Source organism: Pseudorasbora parva, chromosome 3 (genome assembly GCF_024679245.1).
Source record: "Pseudorasbora parva isolate DD20220531a chromosome 3, ASM2467924v1, whole genome shotgun sequence".
Lineage (NCBI taxonomy): Eukaryota > Metazoa > Chordata > Actinopteri > Cypriniformes > Gobionidae > Pseudorasbora > Pseudorasbora parva.
Window position 1 is genome coordinate 13,900,898 of NC_090174.1, and position 13,308 is coordinate 13,914,205.

General features: G+C 36.9%; 1 protein-coding gene across 10 annotated transcripts in view; it reads left to right on the plus strand.

Moving 5' to 3' along the window:
- Nucleotides 1-13,308, plus strand: part of acaca (acetyl-CoA carboxylase alpha) — a 117,156-nt gene that overhangs the window by 83,719 nt on the left and 20,129 nt on the right. For 3 of the 10 annotated variants that reach the window (XM_067437856.1, XM_067437860.1, XM_067437862.1), the window contains 8 exons: nt 64-288; nt 973-1,020; nt 2,803-2,958; nt 5,633-5,779; nt 6,451-6,720; nt 6,818-6,915; nt 7,372-7,492; nt 8,886-8,996. In XM_067437856.1, the coding sequence (XP_067293957.1) occupies nt 64-288; nt 973-1,020; nt 2,803-2,958; nt 5,633-5,779; nt 6,451-6,720; nt 6,818-6,915; nt 7,372-7,492; nt 8,886-8,996 (1,176 nt within the window). The remainder of the gene's footprint in view (nt 1-63; nt 289-972; nt 1,021-2,802; nt 2,959-5,632; nt 5,780-6,450; nt 6,721-6,817; nt 6,916-7,371; nt 7,493-8,885; nt 8,997-13,308) is intronic. The other 7 variants (XM_067437859.1, XM_067437864.1, XM_067437866.1 and 4 more) reach the window with 3 other exon arrangements.

Consider the following 13,308-nt stretch of genomic DNA (forward strand, 5'->3'; position numbering starts at 1 on the left):
ATGGAATTTCATTTTTAGGAAGTACATATTTGTATGCGTTTTGAGTCTTTGCATTCTCATCAGATTGAGGAATCTGTACGCTCCATGGTCATGCGCTATGGCAGCCGTCTGTGGAAACTCCGCGTTCTCCAAGCCGAGCTGAAGATCAACATCCGACTGACGCCCACTGGCAAGCAGATCCCCATCCGCCTCTTCCTGACCAATGAGAGTGGCTACTACCTGGACATCAGCCTGTACAAGGAGGTCACAGACTCCCGTACAGGACAGGTGGGGCACAAAGACCGACAGGTGGGGCTCACGTGTCTCTCATTAACACAAATACATACATACAGACATCTCAAACTGAACTACAGTATAATGCCTTTGTCATCCTTCATTGTTTGTTAGTCATTTTTAATTTTCTGTCGATACACTATCAGTCAAAAGTTTGGACACACCGGATCATTATTTATTTTGGCTGTATTTTTCAAAGCTATGAAATAATGCAAAATTTTGTAGTGAATGTTGAAAAATGTTTGATATATTTTACCTTCTTCAGATTCGAAACAGTTCATTTTATTCATAGGTAGACACAATTTATATGTATTTGTCTGCAAAGCTAATTTCAAGCATTTAAGAATAGATCAAAATGTTTTATGTATAAAAATATATGAAAATTACACTTCCATTCAAAAGTTTGGATTTTGATAAATAATACAGTAAAAACAGTAATATTGTGAAGTATTATTGCAGTTTACTATTTTATTGCATTATTTACTGCTTTGATAGCGAAACTTCAGCAGACAGTACTCCTGTCTTTAGATCAATCTAATATGCTAATTTTGGTGAAGAAACATTTCTAATTATTATTAAAGGCACAGTATGTAAGTTTCACCGCTAGTGATCGCTTTTTTAAAACAATAACAAAGGCGTAGCTTGATGACGCCGTGAATAAGTGTGGAATCATGGGAGTTGTCGTCTTTACCTCCACAGCTGATTGAAAGCAATCCGATGGGACTCAGGCAGAAATCATTTTCATGGGTGAGCTAATGTATTAAAGTTTTACTAACGTTATTGTGGTATGAAGCGGGTGAGGCCGAGAGCCTGGGACATTTTACGCTGCTGTTTTACTATTGCCTATATACTGCAGTCGGCCGCTAGTGCCTGTCCTGTCGTTTTGTTTATTTTACGATTAAAGTTATGTTTAATGTTGGATTTCCTCCTTTCCTTAAAAGTTTTCTTTGATCACCTAAATTCACATTATTCTATTTCATTCTAATAAAAACACCGCAAGTGCTGAAGTACTAATCATGCAGGACACTTTATCTTTATCTTTTTTTTTTTTTTTTTTGATTATGGGGTTATGCAGAGCTGTTTTACTTGGGGGGAAAAAATTCATACTAAATATGTTTAAGTGTGTTGACAATTGTAATAACGTTACTCTATGCGTTCGCTAGGTGGTTGGTATGAGACACTTGATGCTCACTGCAGTAAGCTAGATCAATAATACAATCTGCATACAATAATATATTATTAATGAAAGATGGATGGCTTATTGCTAAACGGGATGCAAATCATTTTAAAGTATATTGTACTGTATGATAGAGAAAATGATGTATTACTGTTACTACAAATAAAGCTCTTTCTGATTTTACTGGGTTTGCCACTTGACAAAAGTTTTGCCACTTGTGTCTCTGAGGCATTGTACAAACATGTCACTCTCCGCAAGAAAATAAGATTCAGACAATAAAACTAACCATGTTGAGCTATATAACAATGATTAGTTTTCTGCCGATAAAAGTGTCCAAACAGTTGCTCACCTGTCTAATAAAAAACATAATATTTTAAAGCATCTTTGGTGTTTCCATGGTTTCCACGGAAATCAAGGGTAGTGCGGATATGATGTCATTGACAAGCGACGCAATGTCACGGGCCGTTACACTGGTTTAAATAGCGGATTTCTCTGGATTTAAACTGTTGGAAACATTTGGGATAATGTAAGTACAAAGTCAACAAAATATATAACATTAAGTGAGTTATAGATATTTTAATGCAAAAATCTTACATATTGTGCCTTTAATGAAAACAGCTGCTTAATATTTTTGTGGAAACATGATACTTCATAAATTTTTTTCACGATTCTTTGATTTACTCAAAAGTTCAAAAGAACAGCATTTATTTGAAATAATTTGTTATATAAAGCTCTGTCACTTTTAATTAATTTAATCCATCGTTATCGAATATTATTCATTTATTTAAAAAAAAAATGCAATGACCCCAAACTGTATTGTATATTTTATAATATATATATAAAAAAAAAAAAAAAAAATATATATATATATATATATATATATATATATATATATATATATATATATATATATATATAGAACATTACCTTTTTGATATTTATTTTATTTAATATTTAAAAGAAAAATGTATTCAGTTATTTGTGTCCAAACATATGACTGGCACTGTATAGTCTGCCGTTGTAGTGAGTTGTTAACTACACTAATATAAATCTTTAAAATATTGACGTTCAGTCATTTGTCATTGCGCTAGTTCACGGTTTCGTTTCATTTGTCAGTGATGTGCTGACTTTTCTGATGATGCTTTTAAAAATGCTTTTTTATGGAATTAAATATAATTGATCGTTTTTCAAATGTTTGCAAATCACCCTTTTGTCATTGTTACATTAACTGTCAGTCACATATCTGTTTGTCTATATGCGGGGATGTATTTATATTATTTCTATGCTTATTTGTATTACTTTAACTCTGCCTGACTGGCTGACTCTCTCTCGCCCTCTATCTCTCTCCTCAGATCATGTTCCAGGCATATGGAGATAAGCAGGGTCCTCTTCACGGCATGCTCATCAACACACCCTACGTCACTAAAGACCTTCTACAGTCCAAACGCTTCCAGGCCCAGAGCCTTGGCACCACCTACGTCTACGACTTCCCGGAGATGTTCCGTCAGGTACCGTCCACAACCTGAAACAGTAGTCTAGTGATGGCAAATATTTAAGCAGCTTAAGATTTGAATTTGAATTTAATTCAGGGCATCACAATGCAATTGCAAAATACTTGAAGCATCACAATCTCAATTTGTCTACAACAGTGTTGGGGTGCACATTGTTTGTATTAAAACATGCAAAAACAGACAAAATCTAAAACTATATATACAGTGAGGAAAATAAGTATTTGAACACCCAGCTATTTTTAATCATTTTAATCATGGAGGGGTCTGAAATTGCCATCGTGCATGTCCATGTCCAGGTTTCTGGCCTGTCGCTGAGCAACACAGAGTTTGAGCTCCCTCCAAAGATACTCTATTGGGTTTAGATCTGGAGACTGGATAGGACATGCCAGAACCTTGACATGCTTTTTACAGAGCTACTCCTTGGTTATCCTGGCGGTGTGCTTCGGGTCATTGTCATGTTGAAAGACCCAGCCTTGATCCATCTTCAATGCTCTAACTGAGGGACGGAGGTTGTTCCCCAAAATCTCACAATACATGGCCCCGGTCATCCTCTCCTTAATACAGTGCAGTCGCCTTGTTCCTTGTGCAGAAAAACACCCCTAAAGCACGATGCTACCACCCCCATGCTTCACAGTAGGGATGGTGTTCTTGGGATGATACTCATCATTCTTCCTCCAAACACCTTTAATGGAATTATGACCAAAAAGTTATATTTTGGTCTCATCTGACCCCATGACTTTCTCCCATGACTTCTCTGGATCATCCAAATGGTCATTGGCAAACTTAAGACGGGCCTGGATGTGTGCTGGTTTGAGCAGGGGAACTTCAGTGCCATGCATGATTTCAAACCATGACGTCTTAGTGTATTACCAACAGTAACCTTGGAAACTGTGGTCCCAGCTCTTTTCAGGTCATTGACCAGCTCCTCCCATGTAGTTCTGGGCTGATTTCTCACCTTTCTTAGGATAATTGAGACCCCACGAGGTGAGATCTTGCATGGAGCCCCAGTCCAAGGGAGATTGACAGTCATGTTTAGCTTTTTCCATTTTCTAATGATTGCTCCAACAGTGGACCTTTTTTCACCAAGCTGCCTGGCAATTTCCCCGTAGCCCTTTCCAGCCTTGTGGAGGTGTACAATTTTGTCTCTAATTTCTTTGGACAGCTCTTTGGTTTTGGCCATGTTAGTAGTTGGATTCTTACTGATTATATGGGGTGGACAGGTGTCTTTATTCAGCTAATGACCTCAAACAGGTGCATCTAATTTAGAATTATAAATGGAGTAGAGGTGGATATTTTAAAGGCAGACTAACAGGTCTTGGAGGGTCAGAATTCTAGCTGATAGACAGGTGTTCAAATACTTATTTGCAGCTGTATCATACAAATAAATAGCTAAAAAATCATATATTGTGATTTCTGGATTTTTTATTTATTTATTAGATTATGTCTCTCACAGTGGACATGCACCTAGGATGACAATTTCAGACCCCTCCATGATTTACAAGTGGGAGAACTTGCAAAATAGCAGGGTGTTCAAATACTTATCTTCCTCACTGTATATTTTTTTGTGTGCAAGGAGGCATTCAGTTGATCAAACATGGAACTAAAGACATTTATTTTCATAACTAAAGATTTATATTTCAAATAAATGTTATTTTGAACTTTCTATTAGGGCTGCACGATAGATCACAATAAAATTGCATATTATTCGATAATTGCATGCGCAGCTTCTTAGCAACATGGGTGTGATCAGTAATAAACGCTTATCCGCAAGCCAGAGGATGCTCTCGTGCAAGGAACTCCTATGCCGCAGAAGTACGATAGCTTACGTCATTCACGGAAATCGCTATAGCTATGAACATCATATTATCGTTGAGATGAATCAGCATGACTGCTTCTCATGTTTGGAAGGATGTTTGACGCGTGTTGCTTTTTCAAATGCGTGTTATAAGCAACTCAAACTTGCAGTGCTTTTAGATGGAACAACATTTACTACTGATCACAGAGCCATCCTACACTGACAAACTGCGCATAAAAGATCATCGCAGCCTTTGCGATTTGATAATCACGATAAACCAAATCGCGATAAGCATGTTTTCATGTAAAATGCGATATATCGTGCAGCCCTACTTTCTATCCATCAAAGAATCCTAAAAATAATATATTTCAGGGTTTCCACAAAAATATTAAGCTGTTAATATTTTTCAACATTGTTAAGACATTTTAAAATCAGCACAAAATCGGCATATTAAAATTATTTCTGAAGGATAATGTGACACTAAAAACTGAAAATTTGCCATCACAGGAATGAATTAAATGTTAAAATATATTAAAATATAATGTAATAAATGCAAAATAATACATGCAGCCTTGGTGAGCAAAGAGGCATTACAAATTCTTACTGACATCAAACTTTTGAATGGTAACCCTACCAATTGTAACTCTGAATGGTACAGTTATTATTTTAAAGGTATTTAAATGAATTGTTTTCCTTGCTCCTGTAAGGATTTCATTGCTCCTGTACATATTTTTTTCTTTCATGTTTTTAATAATAATTAAAAGTTTTATATTATTTAAAATGAGGGCTGGAAATATATGCAGATAATTTTTTACTATAAATTTTTCTTAGTGAATATATCTTTCTTAGTTTGTTATGCTGTCCATTTTTCTCTAGTCTCTAAGGAAGTTATGGCAGTCCATGGATGCACACGCCAACTTACCCAAGTGTCCTCTTCCATCGGAATTGCTCACCTTCACTGAGCTGGTTTTGGATTCTCAGGGTCAGCTGGTGCAGATGAACCGCCTACCTGGAGGAAATGAGGTTAGATTGCACAATTTTAATGATAATGGCTTTTTTCATTGTAAAAACTTGTAAAAAAAAAAAATAATAATAAATAAATCCTTATCCTAAACAAAACAACTATGTACTTCAAAACTTCATCTTCATCTTTCAACAAACCATCACATGTTCACTGCAAAAAAAGTGCTTTTCTTACTTTTTGTCTTGTTTTTAGTCAACATTTCTTACATTAAGGAGCATTAATAGACAAGTACAAATTATTGTCTTGTTTTGGGGGAAAAATAACTCAAAATTAAGAGAGTTTTTGCTTAAAATAAGCAAAATGATCTGCCAGTGGGGTAAGCAAAATAACCTTGTTTTAAAATTATTTTGCTTACCCCACAGGCAGATTATTTTGAGTTATTTCCCCCCCCCCAAAACAAGACAATTACTCTTGCTTGTCTAGTAAATACGTCTTTCTTTTAAGAATTTTTAAATGCTTGGACTAGAAACAAGACAAACATACTAAGTAAGAAAAGCATTTTTTGCAGTGTTGTACACTTTACACACTGTAGGGGGCCCCTTTGCTTCTTAAATGTTGGTTTGTGAGGCTCTACAAGCATTTATTTTAAATTCATGTATTTTATCACACCTTTATAGCGGATAAAAAAATGCGTAACACTCATGATTCTTCATTGTCTTTGATTTACTAGATTGGAATGGTAGCATGGCGGATGACTATCCGAACCCCTGAGTACCCGGCCGGCCGTGAGATTATCGTGATCAGCAATGACATCACACATAAGATTGGCTCCTTCGGGCCGCAGGAGGATGTTCTGTTCCTGCAGGCTTCAGAAATGGCACGGGAAAGCGGCATCCCGCGAATCTATATCGCTGCCAACAGCGGAGCTCGGATCGGCCTGGCAGAGGAGATCAGACACATGTTCCATGTGGCCTGGCAGGATCCGGCGGACCCGTACAAGGTTTGAAGTGGCTCCAGGGGGAGGGATCAGTAATCATTAATGTAGTGATTATCTTCTGGATGTGTGTCATAATCACTGTTTTTCTGTTGATTCATAGGGCTTTAAATACCTGTACCTCACACCGCAGGACTATAAGAAGGTGTCTGCTCTGAACTCAGTCCACTGTGAACATGTGGAAGATGAGGGAGAATCCAGGTGCATTACTTTATCCCATACACAGATGTTTAGATGCTCCTTTTTTTGCTGTTTTTTTTTTAACTTACTTCTGCACAAAAAGGCATAGCAATTTACACCACGTTTCATTTTCCGTTGGAAGGATCAGTAGTTATAGATCAATTGTAAAAATATTACAGCAATTTGTTTTTGTCCCCATTTTCTCCCATTAATTCATCATTACTGGCAAGCTCAGTTGCTGAGCACAGTATATGAATGCATTTATTTATATCTGATCTTAGAACAAGCCATTTTTGCAGGTTTAGTTTTCAGTAAATGATTAGATTGTGAGGATATTTTGAGTTCTGAAAGTAATGGTATTTACATTTGTACATAGAACATTTATTTCTAAAGACTGTCAAGATTTTTTTTTTTTCTGTCATTGATTATGTTCTCTAATGGAGAATGCTGTAAAAAAGCTCTAATGTTTCTTTGCAGGTATAAGATCACTGATATCATTGGTAAAGAGGAGGGGTTGGGTGTGGAGAACTTAAGAGGTTCTGGCATGATCGCAGGTGAATCATCGCTGGCGTATGAGGAAATTATCACCATGAATCTGGTATGCTGACAGAACACACACACTTGTTACAAACCATGGCAAATATTTGGCAATACATTTGTAAAAGCTCCACCTTTGGATATTCATGAAAGCGTACGGGCAATATGTTTAGTAAAGTAAAGAATATACTATTTTCTTTATAACTGTTTTCAACATTGATAAGACATTTTACCTAGAGTGCAAAATCAGCATAATGGAATGATTTCTGAAGGATAATGTGACACGGAAGACTGAAAATTCCGCTTTGCCATCACATGAATAAATTAAATAAAAAAATGTAATGTAAAAATGTTTAAAGGTGCCATGTGTAAAAATTGAGGTAAAAATATCAAAAAAATGACCAACACGCATCAAAAGAATGAGAAGAAATAAGGGCGATGATGTCATTAAAAAAATATGAAGTTATAGTGCTGCAGAGATATCAACCTTAATTAGCAGTAGCATTACTAGCCCCGGCCCGTCAGGTATCGTAATACCAGTCTCGGCCATGGGAGGCGGTATGCGGGCAACATAACCACCAGCCAACCTGGCGTACTTGAACCTGATGTCAATCGTGTGGAAAGTACAGCCCACTACTTCATTTCAGTTCAGGAAAGAGAGTGGACGGATGGCCTTGGCCCCTTAAATGTATCTGATATGATAAAAATAGCTGTTTTTACCTGACTGGAAAAAAACGGAAGTGCGGGCATGTCCCGTCATAATAAAAGTCCCGGTACTCGCGAGCCGTTTAGAATAGGTTACCTCCAGTGGACGAAAAGTTGCATAGTGCACTTTTAAATAGTGCTAACAGAACACATACTTGTTACAAACCATAGCAAATATTTGGCAATACACTTGGAAAAGCTCCACCTTTGAATATTTAAAAAAGCTTACAATCAATATGTTTAGTAAAGTAAGGAATATACTTTTCAAAAGTTTGGGGTTAGTAAGATTTTTAAAAAAAATCTTCATTTCATTTATTGTAATAATATTCCACAATATTACTGTTTCTACTGTATTTAATTACTTAATTATTTAAATACCACAATGATATTATTTGTCAATATTATTAATGTTTTACAACAATATTGTTGATCTGACTGCATTGACACCATTGAATGAGAACTGAGCTCATCTGGACGATGACATCACTGTTTTCTCCATAACTGCTGTATAGATAAATTAACTAAATGAATAAAAAATTATTTTTACAATGGTAATGAATCAACACTGAACTTACTTAAGTTGGAAAATGACCTGTTCTTCTTCTAGAACTGCTGTACATATTTTTTCTGTATCTGTATTGTAAAAAGCGCTATATAAATAAAGGTGACGAGACTTTCCAACCCTAAACTTTTGAATGGTACTGTATATTATAAAGTGTATCTGAGCCTCTATCTTTGGTGGTCCTCAGGTGACATGCAGGGCCATTGGAATCGGAGCGTACCTGGTGAGACTGGGCCAAAGAACCATACAGGTGGAAAACTCTCACATCATCCTGACTGGAGCCGGAGCTCTTAATAAGGTCAGCAGCTGCGCATGTTAATGTGTTTTCTGCTTTAGAAAAAGAGCCCACCAAATACCAACATTTGCCTCCTCAAAGCAGTTTTTTTTTTTTTTTTTTTTTTTTTGCCTAGTCTGCTTTTCGTATTTTCAAAGGTCTTCTCTGTTTAGTTGCTTCTATGAAAGATGGCATTTGCGCATAAATTGTCTATTCACTCTGCTGATAAGGGCACTTTAATTGGCCTCGCTTTTAATTGTGTGAAGTAATTTGATTGGGCCGAGGCGGGAATTGTGACAGGTTAGCGTGAACTCTAAAAGCCTTGTGTGCGCTCAACTATGACCCAAATAAATGAATCCCTAATTCATGCAATTACCACGACTGCATTAAAATATGACTTTTATGAATCGGCCAGTTTCTTATTTTACTGGTGACAGGGATTGGTTGTTTTTGGCTGTGCATTCAAGCATGTGTTAAAGGAACAGTTCACCCAAAAATTACAATTCTTTCATCGTTTATTCATCCCTCATTTCATTCCAATCCCGTGACTTAATTCCATAAAACATGAAAGGAAAAAAAATTATATGTACAAAGTGTGTACTAGTCCTTTTTTTTACCATGGAATTACTATGGAATTGTCTGCACTTAGGGTCTAGTGATCTCAAGCTACAAAAAAAAAAAAAAGGAAGCAAAAGCATCATATGTGCTTTATTGGGAACAGAAATTAAATCGGAAATGAATTTTCTACAAACAGAGGGACTGTATAAAAACTAATATCTCAGTAATCTCAGTATAAAGATAATGAAAGTCAATGGAAAGTCACCTGCCATTATAGAAAAACAAATGTGCATGTGTGCGTTTCTCTAGGTGTATAATTCACCCCTCAGTGATTGCCATCCCCCCGCATGTCTCTCTCTCTCTCTCTGTCTCCCGTCATGATGCTGCAGCTCCTGCAGGAATAATAGAAAGAGAAGCGTGAAGTTGTTATTTGCATAGAAATAGGCTGATGCCTGAGGCTGAAATGGGGAGGCACACCCATATTATTCCTCTGAGAGCAGAATTGAGCACTTCGACTGCTGGAGATATCCCTGTCTCGCTCTGCCTTTCTACCATCACTCTCTGCAGCAGTCCAGATTAGGGTTGGGAACCAATAAACAGTTCCCAACAGTTTTTATTCAGAATAAAAAGCAGTCCCTGAATGTCTATATCCTACCAATGGTTTGGACAGATATATGATATTTAGATATTTTAGGCACGGTCATGATTTGTCACATCCAGTGTCCAGTTGTCCACTCTGAAACCACAGGAACACCTCATCTATTCCCATCTGAGAATGTCCTTTACAGTCTTATTACTACGTTAATTAGATCAGATCCGTGATCTGCTCGTTTATGAATACCGGCAATGCATCCCAGGTCTTGTCAGGTCTTCTAGTGATTCTCATTGTTATGAAGACATCAGTCTCAGAGTTTGGTGTTGTTTTTGTGTGGATGGTCAAGATGGAAGAGTCAAGTCTATTATTAATTTAAACAACTAGAACAAAGGGTGACATATGCCATAATATAAAACAAATAAAGGCTGTCTGGAGTCTAGGCTCAGACAAAAAATAGATTCCCTGCAGTCCAGATCTGGACCTTAGTAGACCATGTGGACTCTAACAAAGAAGTTAAGTTGAAGAATTTGTTCCAAGGACCATGATGTCTATTTTAATGATTATGTAGCCATTCAGAGTCATGTATTTGTCTGAAATGGTGAGATACAAAGAACTGGTTGAGGTAATTATTACTTGTGGTACACACACACACATTAAAGGGTTAGTTCACCCAAAAATAAAAATTCTGTCATTAATTACTTGGCCTCATGTCGTTCCATACCGCAAGACCTTCGTTCATATTCGGAACTTCGGCTGTTTTGATGTGTGCCCAAGAAACAATTGGGGGTTGTGTGCCTTGCCCAAGGACACCTCAGTCATTTTGTGCAGGTATTGAGCATCAATTCTGCACCTTAGGAGCTGGATTGGACCTCCTTATCATATGCCATTGTTCAGCCAAACAGGTAGTCCTGCTTCAAACTCATGCCATTCATTAAACCAAAGTTGTCAAAGAGCTCGAAACAGAAATGCTTCACAGTGTTTACACTACACATAGCCCGTGACACCACAAAAATGCATTACCTCTATCGAAAGGATTGTGTGAATGGTGAAAGGAAGAAGAAATCTGAGTATTGATGCAGTCCCAGAGGCATAAATAACCCCTTACTCTCCCGCACTGACCCCTCATTGACACCGTCATTCTTCCTGGGTCACTGACAGCATTGAAAGGAAAGCAGACTCTCCTCAGCCTGCAGGACTGAACTGACTGCCTGTGTGATGGTATCGATCCGCAACCCCCAGGACCTCCGCTAGCACTGACACTGACAATACACACAATACACACGTCTTGCTTCCTAGTACTATGAAGTTACTTTCTCATGCAAGAAGAAGAATTAGTGACATCACTTTGTCAACATATTATAGTTTATTTTGGCCAAGAATCACCCAAACAGTCTCACTACAGTCTATTTTCAAGGGGTCACCCTCCATTATACTATGTCATAGGAATTGTTTGAAAGGTCAGAAAGGGTCAAAATTATTTGGACTTTTAGCATAGTTGTAATACTTGACTAGCGGGCAACTTGACACCAGAGGTAGTGCTATAGTTTATTTTTGAAAAATATAGACAGTTCCTCAATTATTATTTTTTTAATGTGATTTTTAGGGCAAGGGTTAATTTAAAATCGATAGTTCCACAATATTAGACTGGTGAGCAACCAAGTGATTGCTTATTCACATAATGGTGTATCAATCTCCGAGTACTACAGGCAATGCTAAAGAAATTACTTTAAAAGCTGTGTAGACAAGACCCCAATGTACTTCAAACTAAATGAAGAACGCATGGTTGTAAAGTCATCTTGAACCAAAACTATCCTAAATGGTGTTCAAACTGCCATTGCTCCATGATGATAGAGTCATAGAGCACATCCACCTATTACACAATCTTCTTTGCCATGGAAATCTTTTCAGGTTAATTTATTTACTCGTTTCACATTCCCAGCAAACGTAACTGATGACGGAATGTTTGCAAATGGTACACCGTTGTGCAGCTTCCTCAAAATTCTCTTTACCTGTGAGTGAATAAAAGAACTTTCCCAAAAGTATAATGGGGCCTTAAAGGGATAGGCCTAATTCACTCAAAAATTTAAATTACCCTATGATTTACTCAACCTCAAGCCATCCTAGGTCTATATGACATTCTTCTTCACGTGAATACAATCAGTTACATTTAAAAAAAAAAATGTCCTGGCAAATATAAGCAGCCCAAAATTTGAAGCTCAAAAAAGTGTATCCATCCATTATAAAAGTAATCCACACGGCTCCTGGGGGTTAATAAAGGCCTTCTAAAGCGATTCGATGTTTTTTTTTTTTTTCTGTAAGAAAAATATCCATATTTAACACGTTATAAAGTAAAATATCTAGCTTCTGACAGACCGCTTTCAATATTGAACTTACGGAAAAAGCATAACTGGCACGACAATGGAGGTAGCATAAGCATTTTGAACTGTGTGAGTTGTTACTTTCTGTGTAAGTTGAATACGGAAGGCAGTCCACCGGAAACTAGATATTATACTTTATAAAGTTTTAAATATGTATATTTAGCTTACACAAACTCATCGCTTCTTTTTTCATAAGGCCTTTATTAACCCCCCAGAGCCGTATTAATTACTTTTATAATGGATAGATGCACTTTTTCTGGCTTCAAATTTTGAGCTGAGATTATAATGCTTGTATTAGCCAGGATATATTTTAATGTATAATATAACTGATTGTATTCGTCTAAAAGAAGAATGTAATTTACAACTAGAATGGTTTGAGGGTGAGTAAATTATGGCATAATTTTCCTTTTAGGGTGAACTATCACTTTAATTCATGTACTGACTTCCACTGACAACCCTGCAACCTAAGCATAATATGAAGTTCTTGATTATATCTTGGGGGTATCTTCACTCTAACCGCCTTAAAATGGTTGATTATCTGGTTTGAAAGTGACGTTTGTGTGAGCTGTGCTTCATACATTGCTACACAATTGACAGCTATCGATATGCAACTTTTTTTGCCCACGAATTTCGCCTACATTTTGTGAATGTGAGTGCACCTTTTCTTTACACAATCCAGCAACTAGTTTTTCTTCAGAAATAGTGGCTTGGTGATTTAAAAAAACTTTTCCAGGTGGACTGTTAAAAACTTGGGTAGCCTGACTCCTCTCATTTGCATGGCAGCCAGCCATTTACTCATCCACCT